Genomic DNA, 20,079 nt, shown 5'->3' with positions numbered 1-20,079 from the left:
CTGAAAGCTACAGTTTTAACGGGGCAAGTACCACCGAAGAACGACCCGGTGGGCCCGCCTGTCAGCCTCACGTCGCGCTGCGCGGGTAGACAAGTCGTCAGAGGTTCGTCGCTCGGTGGATATTTTCGGCCGAACAAATGGTACGCACCACGGTGTTACCTGTAGCTTCTCACTGACATGTTGGTCCAGGTGTGTTACCGGCCCACCTGGCAGTGAGATGTGGGGCGGGCCTGGACGGCGGTGGGCGGAGCCGGGCGACCGCGTGGCACACGTGGCGGCGCAATCCCGGGCGGGAAATGACGGCGATGTCCTCGGAAAAGCGCAAAAAGCGACGAGATACCCTATTCGCTTTCCGTCGGTGGGCCCACCCGGCCCGGACTGTGGGGTCCATCCGGCCCGGTGTGTGGGGCCCACCACGTCGTCTCCCCCTACGCTACCACTTCTCTGTGCTATACTTGTACCGCGCCTGCCCCATTCTTCCTCTCTTTCCTTATCCCTCCTCTCTCTTCTTCCAGCTCGTGTCCACTCCTTTGTCTCTCTCTCTCTCTAACCAGGGAGGAGGAAAGATTTTTTTTTTCGTTCCGGCTGCTGCTGGCCGCCGCGACCGGAGGACGATTTCCTCGGAGCCGTCTCCGGTTCTTCTCCGCCGCCCGGCTCCCTGGGCCCGGCTCCTGGGCTGGATCTGACGAGCTACCAGCTGCTGCGGCCGCTTGCTCGCTCGCTCGCTTCAGGTGCGTGTCTCCCTCACTAGTTTCTCCTCTTCCTCTTTCTAGAGCTGCTCTTGCTTTGATTTGGGCACTATTTCGGTTGCGCGAATCTCGTGCTTGCTTGGATTGGGTCCAGCCAGCGTCCAGGCTATACGCGCGGTCCGGGGAATCGGGGCTTCCTTTTTCTTTCCCTTGAGCCTGGATTTGATTCTCTTCTATATGCTTGCTGTTCCTGCTCTGAGGATGTTTGCTTGTTTTCGCTGGATTTAGCTTGAGATGGTCGCTTCAGACCGATTTCGGTTATGTGGCTCGAGCTCCTGCCAAGTCCGATTTGCGCGCTTGAGCAGCTAAGAAATATTGGGGGAAAAGAGCGCTTCGGCTGTCGACTAGTACTTATTCCATCTTCATCTTCATCTTCATCACTGTTTTCAATTAAAGATACTACTCCCCTAGAAAAGTTCCTAGAAAAAAAATACTACTACCACTAATTACCCCCCTACAAGAAAGCAGTATCGGAAAAAATATCTCATTTTTCTTGGAGAATGAAAAATAAAAATATCCCGTGTAAAACAAAAACAAAAAAATATGTGGAAGACAAAAAAAGGATCCACTTTGCCTGCACAAAATTCCATCTTTTTGCGACGTGCACAAATGCGCACCATGGCTGCTAGAATTTCTGCCTTTCTCCTTCTTTTCCATTCCATTCCACATGCCTTTTCAAGGGTTCCTCCTCAAGGTGAAAAACACCCTTCTCATGTTTCCAAATTGTTTCAACCAAGTACAATCAGAGTATCTTTGTTTCTCTATCTGTGTCATTGGTCTTGCCACTCTTGCTTGATATTCTTATCGACTCAGTTTACAATGCTCGTCCCACGCCGCATATCGTCCTTTTCAAGTGTAAACAATGCCTGGTTGCAGCACCTATTGACCACTGGGGAATATATACCCCCAAAAAACTATTGGGAAGCAGAAAGCGTACCGAAAGAGCAGAAGATCCCAACACTAGTGGTTTGTACTTTTATAGCGTGCCTTCGACTTCTTTTATGCTGGTCGGCGGATTCTACGAGCCTGTTGAAGCCTACAAATCTTCTTAATGTAGGTGGCGGCAAGACGTCCCAATTAGGAAGTAGATCTACATATAATCCACTGCTTTATTAGCTGATGCAAGACATCCATGTGGTGCAGCATGGTTATTGCTGCACGTTTCGTAGCATGATGTTAGTCTCATGTATACACCACTGAATTGACGAGACCTGGTTTCGTTTATGATTATCTCTATTTATATCCTAACGAGTTCCACGGGCGCAATTTTTTTATTAATTACTTTTCACTACTGTATAGATTTCTCGTGGGTTTGAGTGATCTTCAAAGCGAGCACTATTTTTGTATTAATTACTTTTCACTACTGTACAGGTTTCTCCTGGATTTGAGTGATCTTCAAAGCTCCTGAAGAAGGGTTTGTTGGCCAAGTAAAAGCTCCTAAAGCTGGCTTGCAGTTTCATCAATAACAAACGAACATCATGGGCGCTCTCTGCGATTACTGCGGGGAGCATAGGTCCATGGTTTACTGCCGATCGGATTCTGCAGCTCTCTGCTTGTCATGCGACCGCAACGTGCATTCAGCCAACGCTCTTTCTCGGCGCCATTCAAGAACCCTTCTATGTGACCGGTGTTCTGCACAACCTGCCATGGTCCGCTGCCTAGAAGAGAACGCCTCGCTTTGCCAAAATTGCGACTGGAATGGGCATAGTGCTGGATCGTGCGCTGCTGGCCACAAGAGACAGAATATAAATTGCTATTCGGGATGCCCATCATCTGCAGAGCTTTCGAGAGTCTGGTCATTCATTTTGGATATTCCTGATGTAGCTCCCGAGCCAAACTGTGAGCAAATAATAAGCATGATGAGCATCAGTGAAAGTGTTGTCAGTAACGGAGACAATGCTCAAGGGGACAACAGCTTGTTGGATATGGCTAGCGCAGCACTTACGAATGATCTTAATAATGAAGACAAGCAAAAGTCTGTGATGGGCTCATCTTCTGAAGCTGGCCCGGACCTTCTTCCACTTGCTAATGATCAGGTAGCCGTATCTGTGGATTCGACGACAGCTAAGGTGCGGCAATATTTTTGTGTGTCCCTTCCATATGCAGAGTTGATGTTTCACTTGTTCTGTTGCATATACCCCCCCTCATATGCGATGGGTTTAAAATAGCCAACACATCTTTCCTCCCTTCAGTTGACAAGTTACTTCCTTAATATAACTACTGTTGATCTACTACACCTAGAAGGGTAATAAATGGTCCACATAAAAGTTGGCGCACCTTAAAATCTCCTTGGTGGTGTGTATTGCATGTCCCTTCTCTGCCTTCCTTTGGCAGAAAGAATTAATGGGAAAATTCTCGAAAATCTGATCTTCTAATTTGTCATTAATGTGTGCTTATTGTTTCCTTGTGCAGTATACACCAGACAAACATATGTTCAGCAACAAGGACAGCATATATGAAGATTTCTCAATGGATGATATTGACCTGAGTTACGAAAATTATGAAGAACTATTTGGTAACTCTCATATTCAGACTGAAGAACTCTTTGATGATGCTGGGATTGACAGTTACTTTGAAATGAAGGAAGTGCATGCAGGGAGTACAGATGAGGTTTGTAGCTTGTTCTCAGTAGCTATTTAGTTGGTTAGCATGTATCTTTTATAGGTATTCACATTCATGTGCCGATGTTCTCATAACTGGAGTTCACTCATTATTTGAACAATCACACTTCCGTGATATTAATTTTGTATTCCTCCTTCGCAGACACACTTAAGTATATACACTCTCATGCTCCTTTTGCCAAATTTCAGTTTAAGCCTTTAATGTGAATTGAGAATTATGTCCCTTTTGCATTTACAATCATTATTGAGAAAAACTTCAGTTGTCCTTTTTTCCTCAAGCTCTTTAATGGAAAGAGTCGTATTGCAACTCTTGTTATTTACTCTTTTGGGCTGACCTCAAAATCTCTTTGTTTTCAGAAGCCCAAGCCGACAATGCCAGCTGTATCTGCTGACTCTGGAATGTCAAATCCGGGAGTAAAAGATGATTCCAGTCTTTGCATCCCTGTTAGGCAAGCTATTTCCTATTCTGGTTTTACTGGTGAGAGCATTCCTGCAGAATACCAGGATTGTGGGGTATCACCAATGCTCCTTATGGGCGAGCCTCCTTGGCTTCCTCCTGGCCCTGACTGCTCATTTGCCGGAATTAGAGATAGTGCGATTACACGGTACAAGGAGAAGAAGAAGAGAAGAAAGTATGTGCATTTATTCTTAATGTTGCTGTGCATTTCTTTTCTTGGAAGGCATTGCATGTTTTACTTGCAACAGTAATGAAACATTGCTTCCAACTTGCCTGATTTACCAGACCTCCCTATGTAACTCTATCTCCTATTTTCTTTGTTAGCTAGCTAACTATTCTTCATATGTTGGCCCTTTTGATAGATTTGACCACAAGATCAGATACGAGTCTCGCAAGGCCAGGGCGGATGTGAGAAAAAGAGTGAAGGGGCGGTTCGTTAAGGCTGGTGAAGCATATGACTATGATCCGCTCGACACAAGGAGCTACTGAATGCATAAATCCGTTATGCAGTGTTAGATTAGCTAAACTTAAAACCAGTGCCTATTGCGGCTGGGATAATATCACAGGCACTCGAGCAATCTTGGCATACCCACCACCTCTGAAAAGAAAGGAACCAGCGAGACAAAAATATCTGAATCCTCTGCAAGTTTTCGACGCTGTTCTTCCTCTTCTGTACAGCTGATGGAATTTGCGTCTTCCATTGCTCTTGGCGAAGCGATTCGAGTCACTCTCCAGTTTTGGTGTATGAACCCAACACAGCTAGCTGGACTCCTGGGTTTTTCTCTCCTTTGTACTGACTGTACTATGTGGCATCAGACTTGTGGTATTACTTCCTGAAGATTGCCCCCATAGGCGAAAGATGGCTGTAGTTGTGTCCTCTGCGTTATATGTGAATTCGGCTGTAATCCGGAGTTTTGTTCTGCAATTATGCATGTGTAAATATCAGATCAGAAATAAGCTGGTGGTTGTAAAGCTCTTTCGAGTTGGCGGATGTGATGGAGTTCATGTAACTTGCCATCAATTTTCTGTGTTGGCTCTGCCCAAATAAATCAAACCTCCGAACCTACTCAATGCTACAATATGTACCTGAGCGTATGCTTGGATGCCTTTTTTGTGATATGTTTGTTCTTTCGCACTGTATTTGTGATGTGCCCTGCAGTAGTTCTTGGTTTTATAGACCTGTTATAGCTCTGGAAAATGTTATATTTATCTTGCAGAACCCAAAGCACAAATAAGAGCAGTACATATGTTTGCATCAGCACACTTACATGAAAAAAATGTATGCTACTTTTACATGGACAAGCTGTATACAGCCATGAGAATATGGTTTGACTTCTTAATGAACAGTAGAAAAATGCAATAGAAAAGATAGAGAAGAAACTAGTGTAAAACAAAAGTACAAAGTTTCGATGCATAAATGTAGAAAGATGCAATACAAAAGCCTAGCAATATGTACAGAATAGTAGTTGGATGAAGTGTAGGAGTATATTAGGAATTTAGGATACCCGAAAATAGTGAGTAAAATAGGAACATACTAAAAACAGAAACCATTTAATCAAATCTAAAAAGTTAAAGGTTTACTTGTTTAAGCACCCTACATGATACTCACCATACACACCATTTAGAAAACACATAAGCTTTATATGATGCACCTGACAATAAAACACACGCAAGATGGCCGAAAGAGACCTAACAATTCAGCTTAACTATGAAATGGGTTGCCAAGATAACTCCTATGGCTCATAGAAGGACCACCGCATAAAGAAACATTTGTTCCATTCCTCTGATTTTCTTGTTCATTTGAAAGAGCAAATGTTGAAAAGAACAGTAATTTACCTATAGGGAGTAACAACTCATGTTGTTTCTAATCTAACATGAAGGCTATATTTGAACACTCAATCCTACCACTCTTGGTTCTGCTGTTGATTCTACAATCGGATTCACTATGTACAGTGCTCGCCCAGACTCAAAATCAAGGTATCACCAGGAGATGCTTTCTGGCGTTCCATCCCTATGTGCACCAGCAAAAGTAAGATATAGAAAAAAAATATAGCTCCTATTTAACTGGTACAAATTCCTTCTCTAGCTGGCTGAATATCTTCTTGAGGCGAGAAGACATTTTGGATGCCACCTCCTGCGTGATCTTCTTTCGATTCTTGCAGTTCTTTAACCATGAGATGCCAATAGATACCTGGACAGTGCATAACTTCTGCTTCGACACAATCTGCTCCAACTGGTACCGAATGTGGAGCTGTTGGAATAAGAATGACGGTGTCATGTATAGGTGAAATGTCGAAAGTATAACATTTCCATGAGGAAAAATGTTATCTTGGATAAAAACCAAGGGTCTGTTTTGATTCTAGAAAAAACAGCAATATAGTGGCACGTCTAATTGAAATATATTTTTCGAAATGTGACTATGTTTAGATATATGATAAAATAAATAATTGAATACGAGGAAATTGTCACTTACATTGAAGCATTCACCAACAGGGATACCTTCAAATGTAACTACTTCTTCAACAAGCCATCCATTCTTATCAGGCAACGGGGACCTCTGTTGGGTGCTCATTACTTCCCCCTCATGGCGTGATGATTTCTTGTCAATCCTGTAATGGACTTGCCTCTGGTAAACATCTGCCCTGACTGGTTCCCATGCTGTAACAGAGTAATCCATACAACCAACTTCCTCCATCATTTGACGCTCCACAGGACCACCCTCAAATATCCCCATGAGTGTTGACACCTAAATGAAAAATAGAAGTTGGTTTGGTTTGAACTTAAATTTGTAATTGTTGCACTCGTCATGCTTGACATGGTGGATTGCACATCAAAGTCAGATGGAATAAGAATCTTACATCCAGATGTTTTGTAGATTTAAATATTTCTGACATTTTGGCATCCTCTATCTCTAAGAAAGATGCACTTTCCTCATTTTGGAGGTCTTCAGTATCTGATTCCTCTTCTACCAGCTGAATTTTTTCTTCAGGAGTCAAGGATCTCGCCTTCCACAGTGCCATTATTGTCCTGCAAAGTATGCAACAAGCAAATTAGGAAAAAAACGTGCTCATGAAGTAAATTGGACAATAAGTTAGTGTCCTTTGAACTAAAGTAGTTTATTGCGATGACCAGCATCCAAGAAACTGAACTTACTTTTGTGCCGCATTGAATGACACAAAAGATTGGAAATGAAACTTGAGTCTCCCTTCATCATCCAGTTGCTTTGCACCATGTTTTGCATCCAATCCTCTGCCCTTGCGAAGAATAATCAGGAGGCATGGGCTTCCCATCGAAGCTAGGGTTGCCGGAACCAATTGGATATCTTCAATATCTTCCCAAAGAAAGAAGAATTTCGTTTTGTGACCAAAAATATTCGTGTAGAACCCAATAATTCTTGGAGATAAAAACAAGCGACCCTGCAAGACAGCAAAAGCTAAGCACTCAAGTAGGCATATCAGAAAACAGAAGTTTATGTCAACAGGCCCACAGTAGCATGGCCATGCGAAAAATGACACTGTTTAGGCCTTGTTTGGTACTAGAGTTTTTGTGGAGATTAGTGGGGATAATACTCTAGAGTATTGGGTGAAACCCCTACCTTCACCCAATCCCCACAAAACCCCAACCCCAATCCACTAGGTAGAGGTAGAGTATTGGGGATTGGAAAAAAAAAACTAAGATTTTGGGAAAAGTGGGGATAAGCGGGAATAAACTCACTCAATACTCTAGTACCAAACATGCTTTTAGTAATAAGTGGGGATTTCAAATTTGGCGGGGATTATCCCCACAAAAACTCTAGTGCCAAACAAGGCCCTGGTATTAATCTCAAGCATGGTTGGCAGACAATGGTAGGTAATATTTGTTGGTCGGAGACGAGGATAACTGAAGCAGAACATGCAGACGAAGAAGTTACCGTTTGTCAAACTGGGTTCACAAAATGAATAATTTTGTGTGGACTCTTTGTACTACGTCGTACGGGCAAAAACTGAGACTACCGTTGTAGATTTGCACATTTCATAATCTTAAAAGACAATTGGGCTGTAGCTGACTCTTTAATTTGACAATACTGAATCCACTTTTGTCACCACAGGGTACTATATTAGGAAATGAATGAGGGCTCGCCCACTGCAAGGCAGAAGAGCAGTACGGGCAAACATGCAAAAGCAAACATACCTGTGTGAGCATCTTGCGCTTTAAATGGCAAGTAAAATCATTGATAAGGAATTCTTCTGGTGGCAAAGAAAAGGTCTTCTGAAACTCTAAGTTTGTGTGAGGTGACCGCATAGCAATCTGCATAATAAGATTTCCCTCCGTTAGTCAGACATCAATTACATGATCCTATATACACCAACTTTTGGCCTGCGTACTTGAGCATTTCAAAAGTGGCAAAAGAAAATACTTAAATGAAAAGGAAGTGTACAAACTTTGTTCTTTTCCTTATAGTGCACATATGATCATATTCTTCAGAATTTAGCAAGTGTACATATTATAGATTTACGAATTCCTTGAAGTACACAATGGTAATATTTTTCTCGAACAAACACCAACGCGTGTGTCTTTGTATATTAGAAGAAAAACCGCAAAGAAAGCGGGTGGTACAACAATGTAGCCAGGCTACAAGAAAGAAAGAGAAAAACAAGAAACAATGAAACGAAAGATGGGGGAAAAATTATACAAGGCTAACATTTGTTATCCTGACATGGTCATGTTCTGACAATGGTAATATTTGTATGATAGGAGGGTATGATCCTAATAGTACATTTTTTCTTTTCGCTAGTTGACCATAGGGAATAGGGTCCTACCTTTCTGCCAACCTCTTTCTCCATCCTGTCTAGATAATCCTTCACGATTTCTGTACCCCTTGAGTTGTTCAAGAAAATTCTCAAATGGAGTTTTGACTGACATGCTTGCGCCAGTTTTCCCTTGAGAGGAATCCATATGTCGGAAAGCTCGGATATATTATATTTCAAGAAATTTACTTCAGCGTGACCAAGGGAGGCGACTTCATCAAAGGGTCCATCAAAATCATACACGTTTATTTCCATCACTGAGGGTGGATCTTCCATGGCATCGAATTCGAAAATTTCTGCAAATTTTGAAAAGGCTGTAAAACAACATTGCAGATTAAAAATCTACCTAGCAGTACTGATCCTTAGAGCCCAGTAACACATTTTGGTTATTGGACTTCTAATGTTATGCATTAGTTAAAGTAAAACGCTGGCAAATATAAAATAGGTCAAAAGAAACAGACTTCGCAATGCATATATCTTGCGAGTTATGCAATGGATAGCAATATTGCAAGCAAAATAGCAGTTTTACCATTCCACTGAGGCCCGAGAGTATGAAACTTAATCGAACTTGTCTTTGTCTTTCCATTGCAAGTAAATACAACATATGGATCAGAGTAGCCAGATGATTTGGTTGCTGCTAAGTTGGCCCCATCAATCAGAGCAACAGTCAGCAGCCAGCCATTTCCTTTTGCTTTGACTCCATGATCCCTGCCTATACATTCCAAAAGATCATGTGAGCGACGTTTCTCAATATGTGCAGATTGTAGGAGTATATGGTTGGAACATTAACTGATGGCTTAGTTGAATAAAATAAAAAATAACAGCACCCCTTTTTAGTATCAGGAAATGACGAAGAAAGTCCAATGTTGGTCCTTGAATTCTAGTGAAAGTTCATTTTTGGTCCTAAAACTTCCATTTGGTTCAAAATGAACCTTGAAAGCTCAGAATCATTCACTTTTAGAATCCCGATTAAGCCAGGCAAATATCTACCACGGGTGGCAAAATTATCAAGGCAATGGTGCAAGGGTAGAGAGACATGATGATGCTGATAGGCAAAAGCAAGCAGGCCTTCCGTGGCACGATGCTTCAAGTGAATTGGGAGAGAAAGAAACCGAACAAAAGACTGGTTTAGGGACATGAGGGTTTCAATTTTTTTGCACTAAGATGTTGGGTTCAACATCTCAACTAGCTTGGGATTGGTCTGGTTCAAAACCAATTTGATTGGTTGACCGTTTCTTCTTTCCACGTTAGCGATTTTCCAACTCAACCGATGGGGGATGAAAAGTGAACCATTCTAGGAGTTCAAGGTCCGTTCTAAACTCGAAATATCTTTTAGGACAAAAAGTGAACTTCCCCGAGAGTTCAAGGACTAGAAATGGACTTTCTTCGGAAATGACTAATGAAGCACTTGTGTGGAAGCTTAATTATATGGTAAGTTGTGACCTTCCAGTGCCATGAACTGCAGGATTTATCTGTTGAAAATTTATTCACAGTGGTTCCTTCGAATAACACTTCAGTTTATGCATACTACCTCTATATAGAAAGGAATATAACGGCAAAAACAGAAAGGAGAGTATGTACTACCTCTTTGCCTCTTTGCCTGGACGAAACGTGCAATCATATTAAGGACACGCTGTCCTTGCAGAACAAGAATCCCACAAACTACAACTTCACCAGCAGAATCTGGCAAGTCCAAGCCAGGGAACTCAAGACCTTGGATTATACTAGGACCTGCCAGGACGATGTGCGTAAAGACATAGATGAACGCAAACAGCGAGGATATAACAGTAACATTTCCGAAGATCCGAAAAGCTAGCTTCCAATCAGATTCTGTTTCCGGTTGCACCGAAGACAGGCTTTCGATATTTGTTGTGGCCGTGTCCTTAGCATCAACTGGCCTGACATGCCGGGCAAGGAGCTCAGAGAACTGATTGTAATTATCCTTCAACCCTTGCTTCGCACCATTTTCTATCATCCCCTTCATCATGGTACTCTGCACAAAATTTAAGCGCCAAGAGATGACAAGATGTGAAGATTTCTCACCATCTGCTAGTTCAGGCCCTGGCATTATACATGTTAAAACCTCCACCCTGAAATTGTTGCCAAAAGGGACATCAGGAGTATCGACATCCGCCAGAACTGCATACATATCTCCATCTGCCTTCTGGTATGTCACTTCTTCTGTTGCTTTCACGGCCTTAATTAGCTTAGTGGCAGCTCTTGTGTAGCTTACTACCCTCTTCAAGACCTGACCATCACTTTCAAGCCTCCATGGTTGAACATCAAGACCAGTGGTCCCTTGCATCTCCGCAAGCGATTGCAGAAAATCAGAGCTCGGCGAGAAAAGAAGCACATTCAAGTCACTGGGCGCGACAGCGTAAACCTGATCAATGAGAACACCTGCCAAATTCTCAGGCATGTCGCTCCCTTCATGCTGAGATGCATAGGTTTTCAGCAGTTCATCGAAGGACATGTTCGCACTAGCTTCAGAATCCTGCTTATCAGAGACCTGCGAGCTAGTCGACAGCGCTTCTTCTTCGAGAGTATCCAAACCGCGGTCATGCTTGGAGACAGGTGGAAGAAGAGAAGCTTCCGCTTCTCTTGGTTTCGCTGCGAAGATCTGCTGTAACCGGTTGATGAATGATGGTCCGACATTCGATTTATCCTCTTTGGCGATATCTGGTTCATCGCTCCCTGGTACTGCTACCGGTGTGAATGGTTCCATAGAGATGTTTGGCAGAGAAGACCCCTTCCTTAGTTCAGCCGATTTGTCTGAACTGGATGTAAACTCGTCTGAGCCCCAGTGCGCGAGCGCCGCCGTCGTCGTGGTTGTCTCTTCGGGGTAGCTCTGGGACAAAGATATAGCGAGGCGGATTTCTCCTGCATAAAGCAGCATGTAAATACTCGTTAACCGCCGCAGCACAATTATCAGCATGAAACAACTGACGAGCTGACAGAGCAATATGAACTGACAGAAGGAAAAAGGTGTGTACCGTAGTCTCGGATGGTCTTGGACTTGCTGCTCTTGGGCATGAGCCGGTACCACTGCGTCCCGAGGGAGCGGCCGTCGGCGTCGAGGACCGCGGAGAGGGGCACCTTGACCTGGCCGAGGAAGTCGTCGGAGAAGTACTTGTCCTCGTCGACGACGGAGATGCGGAGCTCCTCCCCGAGGTCGCCGACGCGGAAGGCGAACTCCTCGTCCCAGGCGGGGGTCGGGGAGCGCCTGATCGCCTTGGTCCGCGCCCGCTGCCGGCCCAGCTGCAGCCGCGCGTACGGGTCGCCCGCCGCCTCCGCCGCCGCCGCCGCAGGGGAAGGGAGGAGGTTCCGGGCCTCGAGCACGCGCACCACCAGCCTCATTTGGTCAATTCGGATTTGGGAGGCGTGTGCAGCTTGCGAGTTCCGAGCGAGCAAGGAAGGAAGCTAGCAAACCGGAGAAATCGATACAGATTTCAGCGCCGCGATTCTTGGAAGAAGGCCAAGAAGCTTCCTTTGTGGAGCAAGAAAGGAAAGAAATCCCCAGAGGATATTAGGATAGAAATACTATCAAGAAAGATGGCGGCAGGCGCCGGACGGGTTGGCGCCGGGCCGGGAAAAGACGAACACGGCGAGCAGGGGGTCCGGGTTCCGGCGGCCGGGGAGAGGAGGAGGAAGATGAAGATTTCTTGGGGCAAGGGTTCACGGGGAGGGAGGAATGGGCGGTCGGCTTCGGGCATTGAAAACTTCTTTGATTTGGTGAGGGAGACGGGAAAAGGAGGATTTTTGGAAGAGGAGCAGCGAGCGGCTGCACTCCCCGCGTCGTCTCTCCGGCTGTGCTGACTTTGAAACTGCCTCCGTAGCCAGTCAGGTCGTGCGTCCGCTCGTTCATCATTCCCGTTTCACCACTCACCTCACCGTCAAAGGGGGAAAAGCATGGGACTAAACGAGACAGTCTCTGTCTAGTAGTTAGTAACTCTGATTCATAATAAGTGTAGTATTGATTTTAGTTGGTTTGAACTAAAATTACGACACTTATTATTGATCCTAGAGGATAACATAATTTATTCTAGTTTCTTAAGACCAAACACAATAAAACGCAAACTCTCACTTAAATCTAAACCTTGTGTTGCCATACTTAACCAGCTCTAAAATATATTCGCAATACTAGTTGAAGCCTTGGAAATGGTAAGTTAAGAGCATCTCCAGTCGCGTCCCCCAAACCGTCCCCCAAACCGCGCCGGATTGAGCGTTTGGGGGACGTGTTTTGTTCGTGCCGCCTTTGGGGGACGTCGCTCCCCAGCCGCGTCCCCCAAACGCCGCCCCCAAACATTTAAAATACTTTTTTGATTTTTTTATTTCAATTTCCACAAATTAATACATAATTTGGAACGTGGTTTACACGAAAACACAGTTTGGAACGTGGTTTTCCACAAACTAATACATAGTTTGAACCGTCGTGGACACAAATATAAAATTTTGCAAAGAAACTAAACCTAACTAGGCCGTGCATCGAAGGTTTCCTGTGTTCGCTGCTAAGATAGAACACTCGAGGGCACACCCAGTCACCTAAACTGGAAATCCAGCGGGAGGATGGTGCCCTTGTTGGTTCTACCGATGAGGCGAACATGCAGAAACTTCCGTGCACGTGTTCGCTGCGAAGAAAGAACACTCAGTCGTCCTCCTCGTCGGTGATGTCGCCCTGGTAGTCCCTGCTAGGGTTTGTGTGTGAGAGGGACGATGAGAGGCGGCCCTTTTATAGGCCGGAGGGAGGCGGGGAGCGGTGGCGCGCATTAACGCCGGCACACAGAGCTAGGCGCGACGGGACGCGTCGCTGCGTCGCTGCGGGAACTGCACCGTCGCTGCGTCGCTGCGGGAACTGCACCGCCAATAACTTCCATCGCGAGGTAGGCGACGGTTAGGTTAAAAATTTATTGTGCCGCTGACGAGTCGGCCCCGCCACTCCCCGTCTCGCTTTTCGTTGTGTCCGGCGTCTCCGGTGCGTCCCCTGTGGGACGGGGACGGGCTCGGGGCGCCGGACACCGTATGGGGGCGCGCCGGACAAAAATGTGCTTTGGGGGACGCGGCTGAAACGGTTTTTTTGTCCGGCGCGCCCCAAATCCCTTTGGGAGACGCTTTGGGAGACGCGGCTGGAGATGCTCTAAAGATCACATAAACTATATGTCATACAAGGGGATGCCATATGACATAACAAAAGCGAAATTTCTACCTTTACTATTCTATATAAGTACACTTTCTATGAGATTATCCTTAGTACCTTTCTATGTATGTGCCAAGTGGTGGTGAATACCAGAATATTCGACCCTTCTCTAGAAAAATGGTCATGTTTATCTTCATCGCTTTGCTAGAAAAAAATAATCAGTACTAGTCAACACTTCTTCATACCCCCTTGGATATTTTAAAGAAAGACAACATAAATATTGACAAACTGGTAAAAACCACAATAACAAGAACAAAGATGGTGTCCACACGAGAGGAGCTTGCCAAGTTGCCATTCTAGCAGCTTAGGTTTTCTCAAAAGATCATCAACTCTCTTCCATTCCTTGTTGAGAAGTCTACCTCGAGCGTAAAGATTCAACAGCCGCATAGTCAAAGTTGTGTGTACTATATTTTTCATCGTCATTAGGCTTCCAAAATCAAAAGATTTCACTCTTAGAAGAATTAACCTTAAGTATCAATAGTTGCTAAAAATACAAATAAGCTTCATGGTAACAACTTTCCGCAAATCATGCTACATAAAGATAATAGTAGCATATGCAATATGCATACTGGAGGATGAGCAATCCACCCTCAAAATAACTTGTGGGAGTAGACCTTCCACTATTTTTTCGAAAAGGAGACATAGCCTCGGCCTCTGATCAAACGATGCACACAATCTTTTTTATTGCAGAGTTCCAAGTTTTGGTAGAGAGTTTACATCTCATGGATCACACAAGGTGTACATAAAAATAAATCAAGTAAACAATTCGCGTATGCGTCTTGTAATCACCTACAAAGCCACCTTGTTGCATCTATCATGTGCAACTTTCTCTAGATGTGTGCACTCAGAATTCATAGCAAGCCGATGCGCCTCCGACAACACAAAGGACCACTCACAAATCCAGCGTGTAGCCATAGAAATGAGTAGTTTCGCCTTTGTTAAAAAGTAGACCTTCCAATTGGCCATCCTATAATCGTATCTGCAACTATATGTTGAACACAATTGATGACATACGATCATCCTGCCTCTGCCTCGGTCCCTTTGAAAAGTTTAAAAATAACGACAAATATCATCATATATGTTAATTTGGGGATGGAAAGACACGAGGATTTGGATTGACTTGACTTTCTTCTCCGTGTCCGCTTCGTTCGTGCCCTTGTTGATGTTCAAATCCCTCGTAGGAGTGGACCTGTTTCACTACTAATTTTTATAATAAGGTTCTACTTCTCGTTAGTTGACCAAGCCTTTTCAAAGTCTCGGTCAACCGATCGAAGCCATTGGAGGATTTCCCATTCTTTCATGTGCCGCGTGTAAAACCTTTTTTTGCATTATATTTCAACGTACAACGGAGGTCTAATGTCTGATCCACCTGGATAACAAACATTCAGTCGATTGATCAGAACATATTGACCATTCTTTGTACAAAATCGAATATATCTATTTTCGAACACATGTCCCGTTAGGGCATCTATGGTTCTGGAGCCCAGTCATTTGACTCTTCAAACTCCCCAAATCACCTAGAGCATATGGCACAACCTCTGAGTTGGGAGGGAAAGTTTCTTCAATGCTGTGCTTACTGCTAATACTCCTCCGTTTCATATTCGTCATCGCTAATTTAGTACTGTATAACTTTGCACTGAATCATCTACAACTAAAATTAAACAGAGGAAGTGTGTTATACTGGACAATGTACACTTGTATGCCGGCCATCTCAAGTTTCCTTCAATCTTGAGAAATGAATCCTTGCCTCGTCAAAAATATACTGTATAATTTTAATTTGACTACAGCCAAGAGCTAAATAAAAATACTAATTCGACTAAATTGACTCATGACAAGATATAAGTAAGTGCTAACAGCTCTTGGCTGGCTTAAAAAGGATGGTTGCCAAAGACCCCAGTATATTTTCAAAGGAGAATAACTGCATTATTCTTCCTTCCAAAACTCTAACTACGACCAATACAGGATAAAAATAATGCATCCCAAAATAATTTTACAATCAGGTATACCATTACTATGTGCCTAGTGCTGACATCGGGGTTATTCTACTCGAGAAAGCTGGGAGCTGTCGCAGAAAAGTCATACCCCGGCAATAAGAATCTTGGGCGGCACAATGATTTTATGTACCCGTCTGTCCTAGATGCAAATCATCATTGCATAGATCAGAACTAACTCCAGATTAGAAGTACAAAATATATGTAGTAATCCACTGTTTACAACATAAACTAAACATTTGGAACCTTCCAGGAAAAAATGACACGGCTGCTGCTTGTAGGCATGCGTGACCGTTGACCAGACTGGCCAAGATAGGCAGCTTGACAGCACAGAGCATTACCAGTTGTTAATATTTGATAGGGGCGTGCGTGTCAACGTCGATAGTTATCTGATGAACAGTTCAACAAACCAGACAAAGATAATGCTTATTTAGCAGCTACTCTAGAAGAGTAGACAACTCGTGACATCGTGAGGAAATGGTGATTAGTCCCTGCTCCTCTTTTCTCCTTTCTAGAATAAAAGTTATGATTAGTCAAAAGGGATAAAATGTGGTAAAGTATATATTTTGTAGGGTCTAGACACCGATTAGACACTAATCGTCATAAGAAGGAAGTAAGAAAGCATACAATTATTAGGGAACTTCTCCTTTGGATGGAATTGGGGCTTTTCCTGTAAGATGCTGCAGAAAGGGAGCTACTCCAGAATCAAGATCACTCAAAGCCATGTTTACATCAAAAGCAAAGCTGCAATGCTTTTTTTGCTCACAAGCGAACACCACAAATAATATATTAATCAACATTTAGTACTAGATACAAACACTGGTACAAACCTGGAGCTGGTGCAGGTTAATTGTTCAAAGTAAAATTCAGAGTGCCACAATAGGAAGTTGGGAACTGAAGTATTGCAAGAACTTGCACAAACCTGGAGCAGGGGCAGCAAAAGGAGTTCTTTCTGAGCTAATTTAGCTGTCTGAAGTCTATGGTAATATCTTCTGAACTGCTTGCAACAGGATCCTTTCAATTAGCACAGCACGAATTGCGAACAACAGCAAAAGAAACAATGACTGTCAGACAACTAGTATTAGTTATGCACAGAATTGGGAAGTTTGATGGATGTAACAGGGTGCGTATGAATTGATGAACAAAACATGAACACGTCACTGGTTCAGTTTGATTTGGATTACGCTTACCATCAACAAACTAAAAAATACTGTACAATTTTGGTATCAATCAAACTGAGGGCCAACCCCACGCAAATCAAAACCAAATCTATGGGACAACCCAATAGATATTACTGCAAAAAAGGGCAAATTACAACAGGAAGGAATCAATCACAACCGATGCGGTATCTTTGTATACTCAGGTATGGTACAAGGTGAAAGCCGACATGGAAATATAGCTCTTCAAACATGTAGCCTTTTCCATCCAATGCTAGCTGCTGGCCTCCTCTGTATCAGCAAGCACAAACTCTGTGTACAGGTTCTTCAATGCGATCACAACCGTCATAATAAGGGGACCTAATATTGCACCCTGAAGAGAGCATCAGATGGTCAGACCAAAGTGGGTAAAGAAAAGGTCAATTCACAAATGCACAATAGAATCGCAGTATGGTACACTACACTGGCATGTTCTCAGACAGATGGTAGAATAACAGGATCATTCTGTGTGAATCACTGGACAAGCAGTTGGTGTCAAAAGTACACATACATACTCCATGGAGAATTAGTCAACATAACAGCTTAGTATCAATATGTTAGCAGACTAAGAACAACTGTAGCATATGCAGCTAAAAGTATACAATAACATACGCATATAGCCAGGATAGAGAAACAAACATGTGGAGCAACTAGCAGGAGCAGAAAATCTAATTCGTAGTGTGCATAGACATGACTAGCCTGATTAGTCCACAAGTCTCTCTACGACTTAACTACACTTGCAGACAACGAAAGTGCTTGTAGAACACAGAGAAAACCATTTTAGTTGCATACTGCAAAGAAAGAAGCCCTAGATTCTAGAAACAACATTATACTTTCTGGTTTATTTATGAACAGGAAATATACGCAAAGTCATACAACTGAACTACATGAAGTTCATTTCATGGCACATGCAAGTGAGAATTGTGAAATGCAGCTAACAGCGCATACAAAGAGAAACCTGGAAGGAAATCGGTACCTCAAGAGCATTGGGAAACAATGTCATGCCACCAATTATGCTAAGCCCAGTGAGATAGCCATTGTACCCAGGTATATCCTCCTGAATGACTGTGGTTCCATAATCCATGATCACAAGGTGTAGTACTGTTACCATAACCGTGAGCACATATCTTCCTTCCGTCAGCAGCTGCCCCGCGGCGAATATGGAGGACAGCCATGCTGGTAGTATCGGAAAAAGCGCGCTGATGATTGTGAGCACGGTTGATGTGTACACAAAATGCACCTTGAAGAACTTAAGCAGCAGCCACGTCAAGCATCCTTGGAATATGGCAATCTTGGCAGTGGCTAGCAGGACACTGCTGATGGCATGGTCTATGACCTCAACGCAACGCTCCTTCACTTGTTTGGACACCGGCAAAAGGTCGATGACCTGCTCTGTCGCCCCGCCACCCTCGACGGTGATGAGGTAGTAGAGCACCCACAAGAAGACCATGAGCTGCGACACGAAATTGAGCACCTCAGCTGCACCGGAGACGATGCGGAGAGCAATGGATAGCATCAGACTGGCACTGCCACCGAGCACGGACGTGCTGCTAGACAGCAGGCTCTTTGCAATCTCAGTTCCCTGCAATGCCAGGTCCTTGGCCTTGACCACCAGATCCTCCCTTGTGATCAACAGCTCCCTGAAGAAGGAGTCGAGCTCCTTGTAGATCTCCACCCATTCCCTCCTCTTGACGCGCGCCGCGATGGCCTGCAGCTTCACCGAGTAGGGGTGCGGTCGAGAAGTGATGAGGTCCTTGCTCTTGGGGCCGACGGACTGGGTGATGAGGAAGTGGCGGAAGCCGCTGGTGAAATCGGTGAGGTTGTACTGCACTGCCAACTGGTCTACCTGCTCCCAGACGGTGTCGTAGAGCTTCCCGGAGTACTGATCCACCAAGCCAGGGATGTCATTGTCGTCGAGCAGCTTCTTGAGGCCAATCTTTTCGGAGTAGTTGCCGTTCTCGACGTGGGACTTGAGGGACATGACGGCGTCCTTGCCCTCGAGCCCGATCTTGTAGGAGAAGAAGACGCTGCCGCCGAGGAAGCCGACGATCATGCCGAGCATGAGGCCGACGGCGACGAGGGTCTTGAGGTGGCGGAGGATGCCGCCGGTGAGGAGGAGGCCGCGGGAGGAGGGCGTGCGGCCGGAGGCGATGCGGGAGGAGGCGGCCCGGGAGATGAAGGAGGAGGGCTTGGAGGAGGCGGCGAAGAAGGCGAGGGAGAGCGCGAGGATGACGAGCGCGGCGGCGGTGCCGAGGCGCTCGAGGAGGAGGAGGAAGAGGAAGGAGGAGACGAGCCAGCGGAGGAGGCGCGGGAAGGAGGGGGAGGGCGGGAGGCGGCGGCGCAGGAGCGCGGCGCGCGCGTCGGCGAGGGTGGCGGCGCAGGAGCGCAGCGCGGCGAGCGGGAGCGCGAGCACGGTGGCGCTGAGGCCGGCCCGGAGCGGCGGCTCCCAGAAGGCGACGAGCGCGCGCTGCGTCTCGCGGAGCGGGATGGAGCAGAGCAGCGCCCACTGCAGCGGGCGGAGGAAGTCGGCGAGGAGGAGGTAGAGGCCGTAGAGCACGAGCAGCGCCGTGGCCAGCCCCGCGTGCGCCATCGCGATGTAGAGCGCCAGCCGCGCGTCCGGCTCCAGGGAGAGCCCCTCGGCCTCCGCCGCCGCCGCCGCCGCGGTCTTCTTGCCTGGCGCCGAGGGCTTGGGGGGCGCGTCCTCCTCCACCTGCTTGGGGCGGCGGACGGAGCCGGAGCGGAACATCTCGGACCAGGGGATGGTGGCCGGGACGCCGGTGGGCACGAGAGCCATGGAGGGCTGGACGGAATGCCGCGGCGGCGGGGCGGCGGCAAACCCTGGCCCCCGCTCCCGTCGGCGCCGGCGAGGTGGTGGAAATGGAATTGGAATCGGGGAAGGGGGATGGGAATGGATTTGGTGGGGTGATTAGCGCGGGTGGGGTAACCATAATTGAGGATTAACTACGGGGGATTAATGTCGGTCGTGTTTAGGAAGGGGATTAACCGGGAGAGGGTGACCACGTGGGGTCCACGACGTTTGATTACACGGCCTGTCTGCCAGCAATTCAACATTGGTTGTACCTA

General features: G+C 45.5%; 3 protein-coding genes across 4 annotated transcripts; 1 reads left to right on the top strand and 2 right to left on the bottom strand.

Moving 5' to 3' along the window:
• Window positions 1-492: 492 nt before the first annotated feature.
• LOC124678524 (zinc finger protein CONSTANS-LIKE 9-like) lies at window positions 493-4,898 on the top strand. Its single transcript, XM_047214703.1, has 5 exons — window positions 493-731; window positions 2,121-2,818; window positions 3,162-3,359; window positions 3,728-4,002; window positions 4,190-4,898. The coding sequence occupies exons 2-5, from the start codon at window positions 2,228-2,230 to the stop codon at window positions 4,314-4,316; spliced, it is 1,191 nt and encodes a 396-aa protein (XP_047070659.1). The 5' UTR covers window positions 493-731; window positions 2,121-2,227; the 3' UTR covers window positions 4,317-4,898.
• Window positions 4,899-4,923: 25 nt separating this feature from the next.
• LOC124677203 (C2 and GRAM domain-containing protein At1g03370-like) lies at window positions 4,924-12,431 on the bottom strand. 2 transcript variants are annotated; one of them, XR_006994367.1, is made up of 10 exons: window positions 11,608-12,431; window positions 10,199-11,494; window positions 9,144-9,326; window positions 8,627-8,910; window positions 7,998-8,114; window positions 6,981-7,243; window positions 6,686-6,854; window positions 6,301-6,573; window positions 5,664-6,078; window positions 4,924-5,006 (listed from the first exon to the last, which is right to left on the bottom strand). XR_006994367.1 is itself a non-coding variant. In XM_047213517.1 (9 exons), exons 1-9 carry the CDS (start codon window positions 11,969-11,971, stop codon window positions 5,884-5,886), a joined length of 3,144 nt encoding a protein of 1,047 aa, XP_047069473.1. In that variant the 5' UTR covers window positions 11,972-12,431; the 3' UTR covers window positions 5,587-5,883. The 2 variants fall into 2 exon arrangements, 1 of the variants encoding a protein (XP_047069473.1); XM_047213517.1 differs by lacking the exon at window positions 4,924-5,006 and having other exon boundaries at window positions 5,587-6,078.
• Window positions 12,432-16,933: 4,502 nt separating this feature from the next.
• On the bottom strand, window positions 16,934-19,789 carry LOC124647795. The gene is made up of 2 exons (XM_047187672.1): window positions 17,972-19,789; window positions 16,934-17,329 (listed from the first exon to the last, which is right to left on the bottom strand). Exons 1-2 carry the CDS (start codon window positions 19,787-19,789, stop codon window positions 17,231-17,233), a joined length of 1,917 nt encoding a protein of 638 aa, XP_047043628.1. The 3' UTR covers window positions 16,934-17,230.
• Window positions 19,790-20,079: the final 290 nt, after the last annotated feature.

Source organism: Lolium rigidum, chromosome 1 (assembly GCF_022539505.1).
Source record: "Lolium rigidum isolate FL_2022 chromosome 1, APGP_CSIRO_Lrig_0.1, whole genome shotgun sequence".
Classification (NCBI taxonomy): Eukaryota; Viridiplantae; Streptophyta; class Magnoliopsida; order Poales; family Poaceae; genus Lolium; species Lolium rigidum.
This window is presented reverse-complemented; position numbering and strand designations above follow the sequence as displayed.